The 22,376-nt window shown below is 41.2% G+C and overlaps 1 protein-coding gene across 5 annotated transcripts in view; it reads left to right on the forward strand.

The window, feature by feature from the left end:
• The window catches only part of LOC122552827 (spermatogenesis-associated protein 7 homolog), a 210,257-nt gene that overhangs the window by 17,494 nt on the left and 170,387 nt on the right, over window positions 1–22,376 (forward strand). For 4 of the 5 annotated variants that reach the window (XM_087990967.1, XM_043695811.2, XM_087990969.1 and 1 more), the window contains exons 3-4: window positions 18,300–18,392; window positions 21,740–21,787. The exons of the other annotated variant lie outside the window; for it this stretch is intronic. In XM_087990967.1, coding sequence (XP_087847093.1) covers window positions 18,300–18,392; window positions 21,740–21,787 — 141 coding nt within the window. The remainder of the gene's footprint in view (window positions 1–18,299; window positions 18,393–21,739; window positions 21,788–22,376) is intronic. 5 annotated transcript variants of the gene reach the window in all.

The following is a 22,376-nucleotide window of genomic DNA, read 5'->3' on the forward strand; positions in this document are numbered from 1 at the left end:
TATGATCAATTTTGGACCCCATTCCTCTGGAAGGATATACTGGCCCTGGAGCAGGTCCAGAGGAGGTTCACAAGAATGATTCCAGGAATGAAAGGCTTAACATGTGAGGAACATTTGAGGACTCGGGTGTATACTTGATGGACTTTAGAAGGAATAAGGGGGGATCTAATTGAAACATACAGAATATTGAACAGCCTAGACAGAGTGAACATTGGGAGGATGTTTCCATTAGCAGGAGGGACTAGGACCCAAGGACACAGGTTTAGAATAAAGGGAAAACCCTTTAAATGGAATTGACAATAAAACTTCTTCAGTCAGAGGGTAGTGAATCTATGGAATCCAGTGCCAAAGAAGGCTGTGTAGGTCAAGTCATTGAGTATATTTAAGGCAGAGATAGATAGGTTCTTGATTGTCAAGAGGATCAAAGGTTAGCTGGAGAAAGCAGGATAATGGGGTTGATAAACTTATCAGACATGACTGAATGGCAAAGAAAACCCAATGGGCCAAGTGGTCTAATTTCTGCTCCTTTGCCTGTTGGTCTAAAATGTTTGCCCTATTACTAAAAGACTGCCGACCAGCAAGACCAGCAGCCTGTCGCCGTACTAAAAGACAAGGCAGGGATGCTGTGAGCATGCACATAGGCATTAAGTCAGTGAAAGCTCAGAGGGCAATTGAGTAGCTCAGAGATGCAGCCTGCTCTAGTATGTGAGCTGGATGTGTGTCCCTACAAGTGTCCATCTGCAGCATTGTAATTATAGGCGCTGGTGTGCTCCAAAATGCAGCTTTAAAGTGCAGAAGTGTTCTGCAATTAGCTTGGAGACATGTCATGAGAGTCTGTGCGACTCTGATTGTTGGATTCCAATGTTTGTTAGCATGATGTGTGTGCAGCTGACAACCTGGAACATGCCTTGAGACGTTGCTGGCCGTATAAGTGACTAGATAGGATTTGTTGTTGTCTAGTTTCCTGGTGGTGATTGGTAGACAAAAACCTGAGGTAAGATTCAGTGTTAATGAGGCTATTGCTAAGCAAAATCACCATTAATCTGCATCTCCCCACTCCCTATCGAGAATCTCATTTCAATACTGCCAGATCTGCTAAGATTTTCTAGAAATTTCTGTTTTTGTTTCTGATTTCCTGCATGTGCAGTTCTTCACTTTTTTGCTGTAGTGCATATTTTTGTTCGATATGATGTGAGCTAAGTGTTCGTAATGAGCGTTTAGTTCATTTCAACATAAGAATCAAGTTTGAAACTTGCAAATAATAAGTTTATGAATCCTTTCTTAATCTTCTCGACCTCTAATATAGAATTTTTAAACGTTTAGATTAGGAATAATGAAGAAAAAAATTGCAATTATGAAGTCCATTACATGGTATCCCAACCTGCTTTCCAGTCATTTAAACACTGCGATGTAGATTCACCTGTAATAGAAAGAACACAGCAGCCAGTTTTCCACAGAGGAAACTGAAGAGATAAATGACCAACTAATAGTTTTTAAGTGATGTTAATGAAAGGGCAAATATTGGCCAAAACTGGAGGGAGGTTTCCTGCTTTTTTCAAAAAGGTGCCATGACATCTTTCCGTTCACTTGAAAATGTAAACAGGACACTAGTTTAAAGCCACAGGTTGAAAGGTGACATTCCAATAGTGCGTCAACCTTTCAGTGATATGCTGGATTTTCAGCCTAGATTTTTGTGCTTAGTCTCCAGAATGGAACTATGAACCCACAAACTTTTGATTCAGAGATATGATACTGAGCTCCAATGCTTCCTCAACTGACAGCAGAGAGTATGTTTTATTATGTTTTCTGCCTTCATATTCCAATAAATTTCCAATCTCAATAGAATTATATGAAAATAAATGTTTTTGCTGAGCAATATAACAAGTGTGACTGCAGGCATAACTTTATATTAATATTTGTATCTGATCTTTTACACATCTTGCAATTTTCTGCTAATATCAGGTATGCTAATATGTTTTATCTATTTGCATGTTCATTAAAATCTTCATTTAGTATTATTCCTTGGTGATTATGTGAGCATTCACTCATGATGAATTATTTCTTTTAGCTGTTTTCACTTATTCAAAGATTTAAGGAATCAATGCAGGGGGAAAAGATGCTGTGAACTGAAATGAATGATGCATCTTTGTGCAACATTGTGTATACTTAATGAATTGCTGAGACAATTCATTTTTTAAACTTTTGTCTGACAAGTGAATTGCTTGCTTCAATTCAACACAAGAACTGGGATCAGCAGTAACAATTTGTTTGCTCTGCCATTCAATATTATCCTCACTGATCTTGGGCTTCAACTCCACTTTTCTGTCTGCTCCCCAAAGGCCTTGATTCCCTGAGAGGTCAAAATCCGTCTATCTCTACCTTGATCCTAATCAATGATGGACACTCACAACCCTCTGGGGCAGAATATTTCAAACATTTATAACCCTTTAAGGGAAGTACTTCTTCCACATCTCAGTGTTAAATGATTCTGAGTAGATTCCTGGGCTGGTAGAAACAATCCCTCAGCACCTACCACATGAAGCTCCTTCAGAATCTTGTTCATTTTACTAAGATTGCCTGTCATTGTTCCAAACTCCAGCAAATATGACCCAATTTTTGCAGCTTCTCATCATAAGACAAATCTTTAATCTCTGGGACTAATTTAGTGAGCCCTCACTGTACAGATTCCAATGCAAAGATATAATCAATTAAATGTGGTGATCATGACTACACACAGTACTCTAAATGTGGTCTCACCAAAACACTATAAAATTGCAGCAAGTTTTCTTTATTCCTTCATTTAATCTCCTTGAAATAAAGGGGACTTGTGTTTGCCATTTGCTTTCCTAAAAGCTTGCTGCACCTGCAGGCTATCATTCTGCATACCTCGTCTGAGCATACCAACGTCTTTTAAATATCTATATTTACAAGTTACATACCTTTCTAAAAGAAATCTCCTATTCTCATAACTAAAGTGAATGACTTTACACTTCCCTACATTAAGATCTATTTGCTACCTTGTTCTCCAAGCACTTAACTTTGCAAGCTCTTTACCTTCCACTTTGTTTTTTACTTTATCTTTCCACATAGCATTGTGTCATTAGGAAACCCAGATACATTACTCTCTTCATCTCTTCATCTAAGTCACTGATGCAGATTGTAAATAGCTCAGGGTCCAGCACCAATCATCTGTTACTCCATTGGCCACATCCCAACAACTTTGAAGATGTCTTGTTTCTACCACTTTCTACTTCCTGTACACTAACCGATCCTCTGTCTATACAGTCTGCTATAATGCGGTAGTTCTGTTCTCATGCAATCCTGTGTTATAAGAAAATCGTGCAATCACAGCACCTTTTAAACAATGGGGCCGGAATCACGTTATAACCAATACACACTTTAAAACTTTGCACTTTAGAAACAGTGTCCCCAATTCATCACTTGTATTATAGTGAATTCATGTTAACAAAATACACTTTATAGCAGAATGACCTGTAAAAATATATTATCCTCAACATGATGAACCTTTATCTTGCTTATCAATATCTGTTCAGCACCCAATCAAACACCATTTAGAAATCAGAGTATATTGCATCTGCTAGTTCCCCTTTATTTTCCTTACTGATTACAGTCTCAAAAACTACAAGAAAATTGTCAAACAGGATTTTCCTTTTAGTAAAATCGTATTGACCTGTTTGAAGTATATTATGCCTTTCTAAGCATATTGTTAAGACCCCCTTGGTACTACATGCCAGCATTATCCTAATTGATATTAGATTAAATAAGCTGTTGTCCCATGTTTTCTCCTTGTCTCCTTTTTGAAAAGTGATCCAATACTTAGCAACTTTTAATCTAATGGAACCATTTCCGAGTCCAAGGAATTTAGGAATATAACAGCTAGTCATCCATAATCTTGGTGTTTATCTTTTTTGGAATACTGGACTATAGACCATTGGGTTCTCAGGATTTGTCAGATTTTAGTCCCTTGCTTTCTACAATTTTTTTTCCTCTCTCTGTCAATATTCATTTCCTTATTGTTTTTAGCCCCTAAATTGCTGTTTGCTCTGTGTCTCTGAAACTTGTGTCTCCTTCTGTAAAGACAGGTATCAAATAAAACAGTGCAATAACATTAAACGTCAGTGACTATTCTATTGCTATTACTCTATCCCACACAATGCCGTCAGGATATCATCCTGAGATTTTAAGTTATTGTCTCAGTCTATATCTTCAAATTGAGGAAAACTGTTCAATTAAGAAATATTAGCAATGGCTCAGTGATTGCATTCTTGCCTGTGAGTCAAACAGTTTAGATCCCATCCAGGACTTGAGTACATAATGTTGACTGTCACTTCAATGTGGCACTGAAATATTAAATTGAATCCATGTGGATGTAAAAGATCTCATGACAAATTTGAAGAAAAGCAGGGCAATTCTCCAGATGCCCTGGGTAATATCCATCCCAAAAACAGAATTAAGTGTGGATTATTTGGTCATGCATCTCACTGCTCTTTGCCAGACATTGCTGGTCAGACATTGCCTGTTGTGCTTGCCTACCCTGACTAAGCTTCCAAATTAATTCAATTATTGTGAAGCACTTTGAAACATCCTGAGCGTATAAATGCTACTATCTTTTGTTTTTAATTTTAGAAAACAGAAAATAATTATTACATGAACGATTTCTTAAACTTTCAAAAGCACCAAACATTTCCTGAAATGAATGCTAGCTATTATTTCGCACCTAATATCTGTGTAGTTCAGTTGATGAGTTAAATATTCTTCTGAATACTAACAGCACAACACTGGCTCATCTATACTAATTTTTGCATCAGTTCAATTTTCAATGTCATATGCATGTAAAAATATATCATTATTCAATACTTGTTGTTTTATTTACTTCCAGAATTTGGGCTTCACTGGCTGGTCCAACATTTGTTGCCCATCCCTAGTTGCTAATGAGAAGGTAGTAGTGAGGAAGGAAGGTAGTCTTCTTGAATTGCTGCAATCCATTTGGTTTAGGTACATCCACAATCCCATTATGGAGGGAGTTCCAGGATATTGACACAGCAACACTGAGGTTTTAGATTTCCATTTCCGGATGGTGAGTGTCTTAGAGGGCAGCTTGCAGATGGTGGTGTTCCCATGAAACTACTGCCCTTGCCCCTATGCATGGTAGTGGTCATTTATTTAGAACTGCTGTCTGAGGAACATTGGTAAATTTCTGCAGTGCATTTTGTAAATGGTACATACTGCTGCTTCTGTGCATCGATGGTGTGGAGACTGAATGTTTGTGGATGTGGTGTCAATCAAGCAAGCTATTTTGTCCTAGATGGTGTCAAGCTTCCTGCTGTTGGAGTTGCACTAACCCAGGCAAATGGGGAGTACAGAGGAACCTCGATTATTGGAATGAGATGGGCGGGCCATATTTCCTTTGGATAATTGATTATTCGGTTATTTGATTCAATGCCTCTCCTCTTGGGCTTGGAGTTTTCTGAAGTTTCCTTTTTCCTCGCTCTGCCTGCCTTGCTCTCTGTCTCTGTCTCAGGGTTTGTTTCTGAGCAGACACACACTTGTGTGTAAGGGGCCAGCAGCATTGCTGAAGCCTCCCACTTTCCCCCCCACCACCCATCAGTTCAATGGGATTGACACAGCGAACACTTGCTAAGTCCGCTCCCCGTTCAGGAGACTAGGCAGCAGCACACCATCTGCGAGCCCCCGCCCAACCCCATCTACCCCTAAGTGCCCCCGTCCACAACCCCCCAACCCTGCCCCCCCCATCTGTGCCCACCGACCATCCGCGCCCCTGCCCCTGTTCTACCCGGATACCCTGTCCCTGTTAGCACTCCGTCATGCCCCTCCACCTCCACCCCATTCCAGGGCAGCCAGACTGGATACCAACACCAAGATTGTTGCTGCCTTGGAGGCGGGGATGGGGGGAGAGGGTGAGTCATAAAATACCATAAACACACATGCACCAACATACACATTTTTACTGCGACTTTTTGACAGGTTGCTCCTTTGCCCTGTACAGGACAACGTTGGGGAGATTATCTGGGGAAGGGCAGTTCAGAGTGTACACCCTGTGTAGAACTCCAGAGAGAGTGTGGGGAGAGAGAGAGGGCAGGAGGTCAGTCATTTGGAGACGGTGCCTGGACTCCCATTGATGTCTATGACCGTTCTCAGCAGCATTTCAGTAAGCCGAGGTCATTTTTAATCATCGTAAACAAAAGATGTGATTAGTGTTGGAAACACCTCTTCAGATAATCCAAAATTCAGATAATTGATATTTGGATAATCGAGGTTCCTCTGTGTTCTATCACACTCCTGACTTGTGCCTTGCAGATGTTGGACATGCTTTAAGAATCAACAGGTCAGTTATTCACTGCAAGACGTCCAGTGTCTGACCTACTCTACTGGCCTCAATACTTATATGAATTGTCCAGTTCAGTTTCTGGTCAATGGTAACCCCAGGATGTTGATAGTGAGGATTCAGTGATGGTAACACCATTGAATGCCACTTGGGGGAAGTAATGCTAAATTCCATTAACAAAATAATGCACTATTAAAGTTCATTTAAAGTTTGTGATGCTCATGAAAGTTGTTTATTCATGAAATAAAAGTGTTACCATCAATGTTAGAACATCAGTGGGAACAACTCTGTATACATGAACATTGTCTGCATTAATTCATTATGATTTAAATAGGTAGTGGTTTTTTGAAGACATTTTTCCACTTCTGCTCTCCCATGATGAAACAGAGCCTTAACAGAGAGGAATTGATTGATTTTCAGTGTGGATGGAACTAAATTGTCAGAGAGTTGATTACCATAGAGGGCTTTGCACAGATCCATCAATTGTAGAGAGATTGAATGCAGTCCTGTAGGAAGGGAAATTATGTAACATGAAACTCACAAAATTCTTACAGTAAGTGACAGGATGGATATAGATAGGATATTATAGATAGGGGTGACAATCAAGGCACAATTTCAGGATAAACTCAGGTCTTTTGCATCTGAGGGGAAATAGCTTCACTTGGAAGGTAGTGAAACATTGGAAATCTCCATCACAGAAGCCAGTGGAAGCTCAAGCATTGATCAGGTTCAAGGCAGAGATCGGTAGGTTTCTTGAGACTAATTCTCTGAATTCAATTCTGTTTTCCACTTGCATGCCCATACTGCCTGCCTATCTATTTTACAGTGCAGTCAACTGATACTACCCTCACTGTTTGCCACAAAGATGCCCACATTTTGAAATTCTACTCTGTATTCCACAATCTAGGTTTTGAAAATACATATACTTTATACATATAAAAATGCAGTGGCTTGAGTACTGACCCATGGGGAACACTACAGCTTACTATCCTTCAGTCTTAAAAATAACTATTTCGCACAACCTTCCACCACCTCCTCTGGCAGCTTGTTCCAGGCACTCACCAACTTTTGTGTGGGAAAACCTGCCTTCTTTTTTAATCTCTTTTAAACACATCTCTTTTAAACTTCCCCCCAAACCTTTGAGCCTGTGTCCCCTGATAACTGACCCCTCCACTCTGGGAAAATGCCTCGTACTTTCCGTTCTATCCATGCTATTCACAATCGTAGAAACTTGTATTAAGTCATTCCTTCAACCTCCTCAATTCCAGTGAAAACAAACCCAATCTATCCAATCTTCCTTCATAGCTAAAATACCTCATACTATGCAACATCCTGGTAAACATCCTGTTAATTTTCCCAACAGTGACTGGGATACACTTAATGTCAGAGGTCTGGATGGGGTAGAATTTGTAAGAAGCGTCCAGGAGAATTTTCTACAACAGTATGTCAATAGTCCGAAGAGTGAAGGGGCCGTATTGGACCTGGTACTGGGGAATGAGCCAGGGCAGGTGGTAGAAGTTGTGGTAGAAGATTTCTTTGGGAACAGTGACCACAATTCTCTAAGTTTTAGAATACTTGTAGATAAAGAAGAGAGTAGTCCCAAGGGAAGAGAACTAAACTGAGCCAAGGCCAATTATATCAAAATTAGGCAGGAGCTCGGAAATGTGGATTAGACACAGCTATTTGAAGGGAAGTCTACATTTGAGATGTGGGGTACTTTCAAAGATAGGTTAAAGATAGTGCAGGGTAGGCATGTCCCATTGAAGGCAAAGGATAGGAAGGGCAAAATTCGTGAACTGTGGATGACAGGAGAAATTGTACGACCGGCGAAGAGGAAAAGGGAAGCATACATAAGGTCTAGGCAGCTAAGAACAGAATGGGCCCTGGAAGAATATTGGAGGAGTAGGACAAGTGTTAAACGAGGAATCAAGCGGGCTAAAAGGGGTCATGAATTAGCTTTAGCGAGCAGAATTAAGGAGAATCCCAAAGCATTTTATTCTTATATAAGAAGCAAGTGAGTAACTAGAGAAAGGATTGGTCCACTAAAGAGTAAGGAAGGAAGGCCGTGTGCCGAACCTGAGAGAATGGGTGAGATTCTGAATGATTACTTTGCATCAGTGTTCACTGAGGAGAGGAACATGATGAATGTTGAGATTAGAGATAGAAGTTTGATTAGTCTGGATCATGTTGACATAAGTAGAGAAGATGTGTTGGGTAGGCTAGAAGTTATTAAGGTGGACAAATCCCCCAGGACCGGATGGGATCTATCCCAGGTTGCTGAGGGAGGCGAGAGAGAGGAAATAGCTGGGGCCCTGACAGATATCTTTGTGGCATCCTTAAATAAAGATGAAGAGCCGGAGGACTGGAGAGTTGCTCATGTTGTCCCCCTGTACAAGAAGGGTAGTAGGGATATTCCGGGTAACTGCAGGCCAGTGAGCCTGACGTCGGTGGTGGGAAAGTTGCTGGAGAAGTTACTGAGGGATAGGATCTATTTATATTTAGAAAAGAATGGGCTTATCAGTGATAGGCAACATGGTTTTGTGTGGGGGGATCGTGCCTTACTAACTTTATAGAGTTCTTCGAGGAAGTAACCAAGTTGATAGATGAAGGAAGGATTGTTGATGTCATATACATGGACTTTAGTAAGGCGTTTGATAAGGTTCCCCATGGTAGACTAATGGATAAAGTGAAGTCATATGGTGTGCAGGATACTCTAGCTAGGTGGATAAAGAACTGGTTGAGCAGCAGGAGACAGAGAGTAGTAGTTGAAGGGAGTTTCTCGAAATGGAGAAAGGTGACCAGTGGTGTTCCACAGGGGTCAGTGTTGGAGCCACTGTTGTTTGTAATATGCATAAATGATCTGGAAGAGAGCACTGTTGGTATGATCAGCAAATTTGCAGATGACACGAGCATTGGTGGAGTAGCAGAAAGCATGAGGGACTGTCAGAGAATACAGGAGGATATATATAGACTGGAGAGTTGGGTGGAAAAGTGGCAGATGGATTTAAATCCAGGCAAATGTGTGGTGATGCATTTAGGCAAGACTAATTCTAGAGTGAATTATACAATGAACGGAAGGGCCTTGGGAAAAGTTGATGGGCAGAGAGATCTGGGAGTGCAGGTCCATTGTATGCTGAAGGTTGCCGCACAGGTGGATAGAGTGGTCGAGAAGGCATATAGTATGCTTGCCTTCATTGGACGGGGTATTGAGTATAAGAGCTGGCAAGTCATGTTAAAATTGTACAAGACATTGGTTCAGCCGCATTTAGAATACTGTGGTAAAAACAATGACTGTAGATGCTGGAAACCAGAGTCTAGATTAGAGTGGTGCTTGAAAAGCACAGCAGTTCAGGCAGCATCCGAGGAGCAGTAAAATCGACGTTTCGGGCAAAAGCCCTTCATCAGAAATACAGCCTGTATTCCTGATGAAGGGCTTTTGCCCGAAACATCAATTTTACTGCTCTTCGGATGCTGCCTGTACTGTTGTGCTTTTCCAGCACCACTCTAATCCAGACTTTAGAATACTGTGTACAGTTCTGGTCGCCACATTATCAAAAGGATGTGGATGCTTTGGAGAGGGTGCAGAGAAGGCTTACGAGGATGTTGCCTGGTATGGAAGGTGCTAGCTATGAAGATAGGTTGAGTAGGTAAGGTTTATTTTCATTAGAAAATGAGGGGAGACCTGATTGAAGTTTATCAAATCCTGAAAGGTATAGACAGGGTGGATAAAGACAAGCTTTTTTCCAGGGTGAAGGAATCAATAATGAGAGGTCATGATTTCTAGGTGAGAGGTGGAAAGTTTAAGGGGGATACACGCGGCAAGTACTTCACACAGAGGGTGGTGGGCGTTTGGAACACATTGCCAGCTGAGGTGGTAGAGGCAGGCACGGTAGATTCATTTAAGATGCGTTCGGATAAATGCATGAGTAGGTGGGGAGTAGAGGGATACAGATGCTTAGGAATTGGCCGACAGATTTAGACAGTACATTTGGATTGGCTCAGGCTTGGAGGGCCAAGGACCTGTTCCTGAGCTGTAAATTTTCTTTGTTCTTTGTAAACCTTTTCTGTACCCTCTCCTAAGCATCCATATCCTTCTAGTAGTGTGGTGATCAGAACTGTACACAATATTCCAAGTGTGGACTAACTAAAATTCTATGAAGCTGCAGCATAATTTGCCTATCCTTATACTCAATGCCTCTTCCAACGAAGGCAAGCATACCATAGGCCTTTTTTACTACCTTATCTACCTGCGCAGCCACCTTCAGTGAAATGTGGACCTGTACACTCAGATCCCTCTATATATCAATACTCCTAAGGGTTTTGTCATTCACTGTACAATTTCCATCCATACTTGATCTTCCAAAATGCATCACCTCACATTCCATCTGCCATTTTTCTGCCCATGCCTCCAACTGATCTATATCCTGCTGTATCTTAACAATCCTCCTCGCTATCTGCAACTCCACCATCTTTATATCGTCCACTAATTAGACCAGCTACAGTTTCCTCCAAATCATCTTTGTAGAACACAAACCAGCAGAGGTCCCAACACTGATCCCTGTGGAATACCACTAATCACGACCCTCCATTCCGAAAAGCATCCTTCCACTGCTATCCTCTGTCTCCTACGGTAAGCTAGTTCTGTATCCATCTTGCCAGCTCACCCGATACCAGGTGACTTCATCTTTTACACCAGTCTGCCATGAGGGACTTTGTCAACATCTTCATCACCTCCTCAAAAAACTCCATCAACTTAATGAGGCACAACCCCACACAAAACTATGCTGTTCTATTTCTTTTAAGTCCATCTGCTTCTAAATGTGTATAGATCTTGTCCCTGAGAAGCTTTTCCAAGAATTTCCCTACCAACAATGTGAGGCTCACAGACTTGTAATTTCCTGGATTATCCCTGCAATCCTTCTTAAACAATGGTACAGCATTGACTATTCTCCAATCCTCTGGGAACCTCACCAGTGGCCAAAGAGGATACAAAGATATCTGTCAATGCTCCAGCAATTTGTTCTCTTGCCTCTGTCAATATTCTGGGATAGATCACATCGGGACACAAGATCTTATCTACCTTAATACTTTTTAAGATGCACAACACCTCTTTGTTTTAAATAACAACTTGGTTTAGTTCAACACTCCCTTCCGTGAGATGGGCCTCCACAAATTCCTTCTCTTTGGTGAATACCGACATAAAGAATTCATTTAGGACCTCACCTACCTCTTCTGTGCTCCATCATTAAATGGTTCCTTAAGTTTCATCTGGTTAATGTCAATGCACTCTTTCATCAACAATGTCTGTTAATTCATCAACAGATGCAACTGTCAAGCACAAATTGCATTTTGCAAATTCAAGCTGGCTCTCCTTAATTAAGTCAAACCTCACCTCATGCCTGATGATTTGTTTCCTATTATTTCCGAAGCCATTCCTGCCATTGATGTTAAATTGATGGCCTGTAGTTATTGGAGTGTCTTTACATCATTTCTTGAAGAAATGTATTACATTTATCACCCTGCAATCCTCTGGCATCACTTCTGTGTCGAGGCAAGATTGTATGATTAAAGAAGGCCTTTCACTGCCTTCCTACTGCAAACTGGGATGCTAACCCTCTACACCAAGTGACGGATGCACTCTCAAGCAAAGGCAAACTTGCAGAAGATACTGCCTCTCAATTTTCAACTGATTCATTACCTCTGCTCTTCTACTGATATTTTGTCAGCATCTTCATCTTTAGGAAACATGACAGTCGCATTAAGTATCCTCGTCTTGCCCAGTATTATAACATTTCTGTCTTTAAACATCACCCACTGCTCCATTATCATTTTTTCCTGCTAGTCTTCAGTTTCACTTTATGCTCGCTAGATCCCTACTCATCATTAGATTGCTTCTTATGTTTCCATCACTAATCTAAACCTTATGACTTGATGATCATTCATGCCCAACTGTTCCCATTGGTACCCAATATTCCCTCATAGACATTTGGTCCAGTTGACCCACGTCATTCCCCACTACCAGATCTATTGATGGTTCTATCGGGTTGGATCAAGAATGTACTAGACAAGGAAGGTTATCCTAAACGTATTTAACTTTCTTTTTCTTTGCTACCACCAATATCCTTACCCTTTAATATTAGCCCAATTGACTTTTCAGTAATTGAAGTTCTTAAGTATTACCACTGTATAGTCCTTGTGGATCTATGATTTCTTGTAGATTTGCTCCTCATTCTTTGTCTTCCATTATTTGGAGACCTATTAAACGTATTTGCCCAAAGAGTGGAACTCCATGACCACAGGGAGTTGACAAAATTAATGATATTGAAGCATTTTGGGGCAAACTAAACAAACATATGGAGAAAAAGGCAATAGATGGTAATAATTATACACTTAGATGAGCAAAGTTGGGAGCAAGATGAAAGCAAGCTAAAGTGGAACATCAACACTAGCATGGACTACTTGGGTTGAATGGCCATTTCCTGTGCTGTTTATTCAGTATAATCCTAAAGAATTGGATTACGCAGGAAAGTGATCAAACCGTTCTTACTCAAATCCTACCAAATGGCATCCAGTCTTAAAACAAAACCAAATGAAGAACTGTGGATGCTGGAAATCTGAAACAAATACAGAAATTGTTGGAGAAACTCAGCACCTTAGGCAGAATCTTTAGAGAAAAAGCACAGTTAATGTTTTGAATTCAGTGACCCTTCTTCAGAGCTGTTTGTGGCTAAGAAGGGGTTGGTATATCTGCTGAAGCTGTGGTAAGGGGAGGAGTAAACGATAGGTGGAGATAGCAGTTGGGCAGACAAAGGTAATAGTTAACGTGGAAGAATGAAAAGCTACTAATGGGGAACATTAGTGGCTCATAATGGGCTATTGTGGTGGCAGCCCATGTGATCACAAGGCCTGGGTTTGGGGTTCAGGGGAGGATAAGGAAGACGGTGTTCAGGACCTAAAGTGATTGAACATGATATTGAGCTGTGAAGACAGCAAGGTCCCAGCAGAAAATGAAATATGTTTATTGCAGCTTGTGCTGAGCTTCACTGGAGCACCGCAGCAAGCCTGAGACAGAGATGTTGGTCAAGGAGCTCGGTGGTGTGTTGAAGTGGCAAGCAACAGGAAGCTCAGGGTCATTTATATGGGCAAAATGTAAGTGTTCTGCAAAGTGGTTGCCATGTCTGTGTTTTGTCTCCCCAGTATAGAGGAGGAGCACATTGTGAGTGGTGAATGCAGTAAACTAAATTGAGTGAAGTGCAGGTAAAACACCAGGAAGTTGTGTCTGGGGCTTTTGATAGTGAGGAGGGAGGAAGTAAACAGGCAGGTATTGTACCTTCTGCAATTGCATGGGAATGTGTTTGGGGGTGTGAGGAGGAGTGGACCAAGGTGTCCCAGAATGGTTCCTGTGGAAGACTGACAAGAGAGGGGAGGACATTCTGTGAGGCTAATGGCAGCTAATGATCCTTTGGATGTGGATGCTGATGGGGTGGTAAGTGAGGATGAGGGGGATCCTATCAGTGGTGTGAGTGGAAAGAGAAAGGATGAGGGCCTAATTGTGGAAGATAGCTCAGACACAGCTGAAGGGCCTATCAATCCAGTGGTGGGGGAACTCCAGTTGAGGAAGAAGGTAGACATTTCAGAGACCCCCTTGTATATGCTGGCATCATCGGAACAGAGGCAATGAAGACGGAGAAACTGGGTGAATGAATGGAGTCTTTACAGGTGTGAAGATGTATAGGTCACTATGGACGTTGGTGAGTTTACAGTCGATATTGATGATATCCACCTGGTATTGAGGTGGGCAGGCAAGTCCAATGGACCTCCCTATGTGTCTGCTCCTGGACCAGGCTAAAGTAGCCATTATAAGTCTATACAGTGGCAGTGGAATGGAGGAGGGTACAATAACTCCTGACTTCATACCCTTCTTTTGCAGTTACCACATGCCTATGTGTCTTTGGAGAGGGAAAGCTCAGTGTCTGATGGCATGCTTGAAGCTTTTAGAGGCTGGTGGGCACTGGGTTTTAAGGTGGGCTGGTTGGCACATTACTTCCCCCAGAAATGACACTTCAATTTGATCCCCTCCATTTCGTTCTATTTATGTTGCACTAATGAGATGTTTTGAATTTGCCTTTTGTAAATTTGGTTCAATTTACTTTTATTTTATCAAAATGGAGAATGTTCAAATGTATACTGTTTGGCTTTTAGTTTTTACAGAAAAGTTTTTAAATGAATATAAAGGAGAGTCATAGTTTTATAGTGTATGCATGGTTCATTGAAATAAAACTCTAACTGGAATATTTCACATGTAGTAAAATAACAGCAGATAGCATAATATTGCAAAATCCTTTGAGATGAGAGGACTGGAGAGTTGTAACTGGCGCATAATTCTTGTACAAGGGCAATTCCGATGTTGCATGTGCTTTACTTCCAAAGTTCATAACTGTGAATGAAATTAGTGCATAACCCACGAAGGATGATAACAGCTTGTCAACTTGGTTAAGCTGATAGCCTTTTTGGAAGTTAGAAAAGTATATAGGTAAAGAAAATATTGTGATTTGACGTACATTTTCAGAAGACATCCAGTGAGGTGCACTTTACAAATCTTTCAACAGATAATTTGTCTTTTGGGTTAACAATTGCTGTCATAAATGTACCTCATATTCCGTTCGATATAACATTTCCCATTGTCTATTATTTAGTTAAATTGCAGTGACCCAGAGTCAGAGAATCGCTATTGCATATATCAGCAATGTTGCAGCTGCCACCATATGTGGTCTCCTATCTTCAACACAAACAGATTTAAAAATTCAAATAAGATGACACATGATTGCAAACCAACAATCTGGCTTGTTTGCAGAAAATATTCATATGAACAGAATGTAGATTTCACTCACCATAAATTGAGAAGCCAAGTACCCCTATTGCTCTTCTATATAAAAACTCATTTTGGCAGAAGATGGAATGATCCACTATGGCACTACAAGCTAAAATGGATAAATTTCTTTAAAAATTTGATGTCATCCTTTAAAGTCCCACTGAAATCAAACAACTTGATCACATATATTTGATGAGTACAAATAATCTATAGAAGCATTCACTCTGTGTAAATAAAAATTGTTAGTTTCAATGTGTCATGCCTGTGAAATGTTAAATTGTTCATCAGTGCACATGGCTGGCTAGCAATGAATTTGGGTGAAATCTCCCCCTCAGAATGATGTGGGATATTGTGGGAATTATGACAGAATTGCATGAAAATTCAAGCGAGGTCTTTCTTGACATCGGGAGCAACAAGTCACATTTTCCAACTAAATTCCACACATTAAGATGAAATTCTCATTATGAAGCAGCAAGAGATCTATAACTAGGATTTTGCTCATTATCAGCCTCATTTTTACCAAATTTCACCTCATTATTATGCAGGCTTCACCTACCAGGTAGAAACTAGATGTCAAGAATTTGTGACATGCAAATCAGCATGGATACCTAGCTCACTACTTGATCCTCCAGACTTCCATCTTGGACATTCGGCACCAACATCTCAGGATATTTTCCGTGGACAGCAGCCACATGCTCTGCACATCCATGGATGCTGTCATCAACACATTCCAGTGACTCTACACCATCATTGCACATCACCAGTCCACTTAATGTCGCTTCTGCACTGCCACACTGCACTTTGGAGTGCACTGGCACTTAACATTGGAATACTGCTGCATGGAGCGTCCCAGTTCACTGTTTGGTCCAAGCTGAAATTCAGGGCTAATTGCTTGCTTTCTTAGCATACACTCATTTAGCGCTTCACAAGATACTCATAGAATTCCTATCTTGCTTTGTTTTCAGCACTTTGCCTCCTCAGCCAGAGCTAACAGGCTCACAGTATTGACTTGGTGTCAAAGCTGGGAAGCGTGTCATGGTTGTCAGCAGTCATCCACTGAGGTGGTGGACATGTAACAGTACAGCACCATATCAGGTCAATCTCACATCTGCATCATGTGCCAGCACCTTATGCTACATGTGTTTCAAAGGTCTAATGGAAGTACTCCTCAATCAAGAGTCATAGAAATGTACAGCATGGAAACAGACCCTTCGGTCCAACCTGTCCATGCCGACCAGATAACCCAATCCAATCCCTCCAAACCCTTGCTATTCATATACCTATCCAAATGCCTCTTAAATGTTGCAATTGTACCAGCCTCTACCACTTCCTCTGGCAGCTCATTCCATACACATACCACTCTCTGTGTGAAAAAGTTGCCCTGTAGGTCTCTTTGATATCTTTCCCCTCTCACCCTAAACCTATGCCTTTTAGTTCTGGACTCCCCAACACCAGGAAGAAGACTTTGCCTATTTACCCTATCCATGCACCTCATAATTTTGTAAACCTCTAGAAGGTCACCCCTCAGCCTCCGAAGTTCCAGGGAAAACAGTCCCAGCCTGTTCAGTCTCTCCCTACAGCTCAAATCCTCCAACCCTGGCAACATCTTTGTAAATCTTTTCTGAACCCTTTCAAGTTTCACAACATCTTTCCGATAGGAAGGAGACCAGAATTGCATGCAATGTTCCAACAGTGGTCTAACCAATGTCCTGTACAGCCACAACATGACCTCCCAACTCCTTTACTCAATACTCTGACCAATAAAGGAAAGCATACCAAATGCCTTCTTCACTATCCTATCTACCTGCGACTCCACTTTCAAGGAGCTATGAACCTGGACTCCAAGGTCTCTTTGTTCAGCAACACTCCATCGGGCTTTACCATTAAGTGTATAAGTCCTGCTAAGATCTGCTTTCCCAAAATGCAGCACCTCACATTTATCTGAATTAAACTCCATCTGCCATTTCTCAGCCTATTGGCCCATCTATTCCGGGGCCCTGATGCAGTAAGTTGAAGGCAGTCTCCATTGTCAGTCCAGAGGCTTGGACACAGACATTTTTGCCACGCATGGCAGTCAGCATCAAGCTTCTCTCCTTGTAGGAGTGAGGAACTGAATACTAGGCATCCCACCACATATCAGTACCCATTTTGCTCTGTTATGAAAAAAATTCCCCTGGAATTAGAGAATAGAAGGGATTGAGTAAGGTGAAAGTGGGTGGCTGCCCACTGTTGCAGCAGGTGGAGCTCAGGAGTTGAGGTATCCCAGTAGGTGAGGGAATTGGGTGGGTAAGAGCAAGTGAGGGAAAATGTCACATGCAATAGTGAGAGTGGTACAGAATGAGTTTTGGTGGGAGGTGGGACAGTATCAGAAATAAACTGAATTGGAGATAGCAGAGAGGATGGTGGCATTTACCATAGCAGCACAAAGAAGGTCATTGACCTTATTCTTTTGTTGCTGGACGTTCCTCTAGATGGTTCAGACCACACTGACCCAGGCAAGGTCTGGTGTTGTGGACTCCTCTGCTGATCCTAAGGGAAAAGGACATCCCTCCTCTGCAATACCTCAATGCCTAGACCTAGGGTCCATGTCTGCAAAGCATAGTGCCAGTTTCCACTGACCTATCATGGCCAGAGCAAATGTGACAAACCATGCAGAGCAGCTCAGTACTGACAGTGTTTAACTGAGTATACTTTTAAAGACAATGCATGCACTAGGGATCCTATTAGTGATGAGTCCTTCCGGCAACTGTGAGTGGGTGAATCAGGCTAGCATCAGACAAAAGGGCACCATAGGGGTATGTAGGTAGTTATTGAGGTGTATTTGGGATCAGATCATGAAAAGACCCTTTAGACCTCCAAGAAACTTCATAAAAGTGACAGTTTACCAACATATGGAAAGGTTTAACCCATAATTCCATCTATATAGGAAACAAAAGGAAGTAATTGGTTTTAAATTATGTGAAGTAGGCTTTAAAAATGTCATTAGGTGACCTTCATTCAATAGGTTTATTACTTGCTGATGAAGAATAATGATCACTGTGTGTTACTTTGTTTCTTCAGCATTTTGTTTGGGATCATCCTGCAAGCTATCCACACAGTTTATCATTCAAGATCATATGGCTATGCATTACAAGAGGCTACAATCAGCCAAAGGTATCATAGATAATATGTAAATAGCTGTGTTGATTTGTGGCTATGCATTAGGCAAAAAACATTATCAAGCATTTTCAATTTTGCTAATATGATACAAATATAGATTCCTAATGCTACAAGGACAAAATATTTGCTGAAACTATGCAAAAACATCTTTAATTATTTGTGCCAACTGCTCCCATATCAGAAAGGAGCTGTGTAACTCAACATGCAGAATTTAAACATTTGTATATGAATATTTGAGAGTATAGCATTGATTTTAACTTTGACTAATAGATTTGTAACAGATAATAGCAGTTTATTTGTCTTTTATACACCCTCCCCATTTTCTTCACCATTGAAACTGCATTTCATAGCCACCACTGAAATTTAAAATCACTTCAAATATTTGTTCTATTGTAGCCTTCAACCATAATCATAAAAGGGTTATATTAGAAAATAAAAGAATGAGACCGTAAATGATTTTCTGACTGACATTTTAGAGCCTGCATTAACTGATACACTTTAAATTAGTTAATGCCAACATTAAAGTGACAGACTGTGCTCAGGGCTTTGTGGTACAGTGATATCCCTATGCCTGGCTTCAAGTCCCACTGCAGGATGTGATGGCCACAGAGCTTTAACTTACATAACATAGCAATCAGGTTGATTTAAAATAAAAATCTCTATCAGTGTCAGAGAATATTGCAACAGAAACCTTTCTGCCCACATCCCAATCCTCTAAAAGAGCTTCTTGTTTAATTCCATTCCCTTCATCCTTTTCCTTGATAGTTATCCCTTTACCTTCACTCACTTGTCCAATTTGTTTCAATAGGCTAATATGGATTTTGCTATAGTCACTACGTTTAGTCCTAATATTCCAAGTTCTTACAACTTACTGCATAAAAAAATTGTTGTAACTTCTAGCCTCATTCTTCTGAAAATTTGTCCTCTAGTTGATAACTTTTAGACCATTAACTGTAGTGTTTTTCTCATTTTTTTAATCAAAACCCCCGCAAATTTGAATATCTATTCTGAACTTTTGGTTAAAAAAAAGACCCACTTACACAAACACAAATTGCTGGAAAAAGTCATCAGGCCTGGCAGCACCTGTGGAGAGAAAGCAGAGTTAACATTACAGGTCCAGTGACCCTCTTCAGAACTCAACGTTACGAGCTTTAGGCCCAATTACTCGATTTCGACTTATAAGTAAAACCCTTCATCTTAAATATCATCTTAAAGTATGATAATTAATCCCAGAAATAGAATCTTTTCACAGGTTGTCTCAGTTGCCCACAATAATCCCCACTAGAAGAAGCGTGAAAAACTTAGTAAGACTGTTTCAGCATTTCTAGATTAGAGTGGTGCTGGAAAAGCACAGCAGGTCAGGCAGCATCCGTGGAGTAGGAAAATCGACATTTTAGGCGAAAGCCCTTCATTAGGATTGAAGGCAGGGAGCCTCCAAGATGGAGAGATAAATGGGAGCGGGGGTGAGCTGGGGAGAACGTAGCAAAGAGTACAATGGGTGATTGGGGGTATGGATGAAGGTGATAGGTCAGAGAGGAGAGTGGAGCAGACCACATCATCCGCCGTCCATTTCCGCCACCTTCAAACGGACCCCACCACCAGGGATATATTTCCCTCTCCATCCCTTTCTGCTTTCCACAAAGACCATTCCTCCGTGACTACCTGGTCAGGTCCACACTCCCCAACAACCCACCGTCCCGTCCTGGCACCCTCCCCTGCCACTGCAGGAATTGCAAAACCTGTGCCCACACCTCCTCCCTCACCTCCATCCAAGGTCACAAAGGAGCCTTCCACATCCATCAAAGTTTCACCTGCACATCCACCAATGTCATTTATTGTATCTGTTGCTCCCGATGCAATCTCCTCTACATTGAGGTGACCGGATGCCTTTTTGCAGAGCGCTTTAGGGAACATCTCCGGGACACCCGCACCAATCAACCCCAACGCCCGTGGCCCAACATTTCAACTCTCCCTCCCACTCTGCTGAGGACATGCAGGTCCTGGGCCTCCTCTACTGCCACTCTCTCACCACCCAGTGCCTGGAGGAAGAATGTCTCATCTTCCGCCTCAGAACACTTCAACCCCAGGGCATCAATGTGGACTTCAGCAGTTTCCTCATTGCCCCTTCCCCTATCGTACCCCAGTTCCAACCTTCCAGCTCAGCACTGTCCTCATGACCAGTCCTACCTGCCAATCTCCCTTCCCACCCATCAACTCCACCCTCCTCTCTGACCTATCACCTTCATCCCCACCCTCATCCAACCATTGTACTCTTTGCTACCTTCCCCCACCTTCCTCTCTGACCTATCACCTTCATCCCCACCCCCATCCACCGATTGTACTCTTTGCTACCTTCTCCCCAGCTCCACCCCCCTCCCATTTATCTCTCCACCCTGGAGGCTCCCTGCCTTCAGTCCTGATGAAGGGCTTTTGCCCAAAATGTTGATTTTCCTGCTCCTCAGATGCTGCCTGACCTGCTGTGCTTTTCCAGCACCACTCTGATCTAGACTCTGACTTCCAGCATCTGCAGTCCTCACTTTTGCCTGTTTCAGCATTTCTGTTGATCTATTCAGATCTTCTTTCACAATTACATTAGTTATCAGGTGAGATTCTGTCATAGTATTCTAACTGTAACCTAGCCAATGGTTTGTTTAGATTTATTATTATCTTTTTGCCTCTATCTTATCCAAAAGTATCAATAAATATGTACTCATAAATAATAAAGTAGCAGCAGGGAAATGCGACTTGTTTTTAAGAACACAGAGTGTCAGTACATGTGTGGTTCAATATTGCATTGTGTCTTTTCTATGATCCTGTCAAAGGCTAAAATTGTGATAACCTAACTTTGATATATTTGAATTGCCTAAACGATTAATTCAACTGGTTAAAAATTAAAGGGTATTTCCATGGAAGTGACATTTTAATACCTGTTTAATGTAAAAGCGCTGGGTAAACTACAAGTATTGAACTAATCTGATGGATCATTTCTGCCATGCTAATCTACCTCATTGGATAGATGACAGTGGAGCCAACAAAACCTGACTCATACTGCAATGACTTGTACTTGGACCATTCTGCCACATTTTATAACATTAAGATTCAGAGCTAATGGTGGTGATTGAATTACTGGTCTGAAGTGTCAGTACAGCTCTAAATGTATGAATAGAATACCTCAACATTTAAAATATATTCACACATTTCTTTCTCAAAGGAGTGTGCCTTAGTTTTCCATTGAAGTGAAGTATAGCAAAAAAATCAATGTTTACTATCGTAAACTAAATACCTTGCAATTAGATTAATTCATGTGGTTTTCACTGTTTTCTTGTTTGTGTATATTTCAGCCACTGTTGATTCATCTATGCCGAAAAGCATGTCTACCAGTGTTAAATGTAAGTGCTTAATTCATGAGCAATCACAGTATCAATTGTCAAAATTTGTCGCAGGCAGAATTTGTCTGCAACCACTGGAAATGAAAGATTATGTAGGTTGGCAAATTGTCCTGTTATATGCAGATTTTACAGCACAGCAGTAGGCCATTCATCTTAACTGTGCTCTTCTGGTGCTATTACTCTGGTTAAACCTCCTCCTATCCCTATTTCCTTCTATTGCCATATTTACAATTCTTTCTGTTTATAAGTTCCTATCTATTATGCCCTTTTTTCTTCATTTTGTTTCTCCTTCTACTCTTTAAGTAAGTGATATATGGGGAGGCCTCAATGAGTACATGGAATGTGCTTGATCCAGATTCCCAATGCTGACTGGTGTACCAGTTCAGGGATGCAGAAATTGGAACTAATTACATGTGGTGCTGCAGCTGAAATGACAAGAAGCTTACAACGTGGATGAGAAGGATATAGATGGAGCTAACTGATAAGCAAAATAATGATTGTATTAGCTAGAACATCATCTTTAGTGGCTGAAATCACAAAGACTGTAAGATTCTCAGAAACTACATTAGAGTTTTTGGTATTGGTAGAC

Source organism: Chiloscyllium plagiosum, unplaced genomic scaffold (assembly GCF_037043375.1).
Source record: "Chiloscyllium plagiosum isolate Xiang-an unplaced genomic scaffold, Cpla_swu_hap1 HiC_scaffold_10, whole genome shotgun sequence".
Taxonomy (NCBI): domain Eukaryota; kingdom Metazoa; phylum Chordata; class Chondrichthyes; order Orectolobiformes; family Hemiscylliidae; genus Chiloscyllium; species Chiloscyllium plagiosum.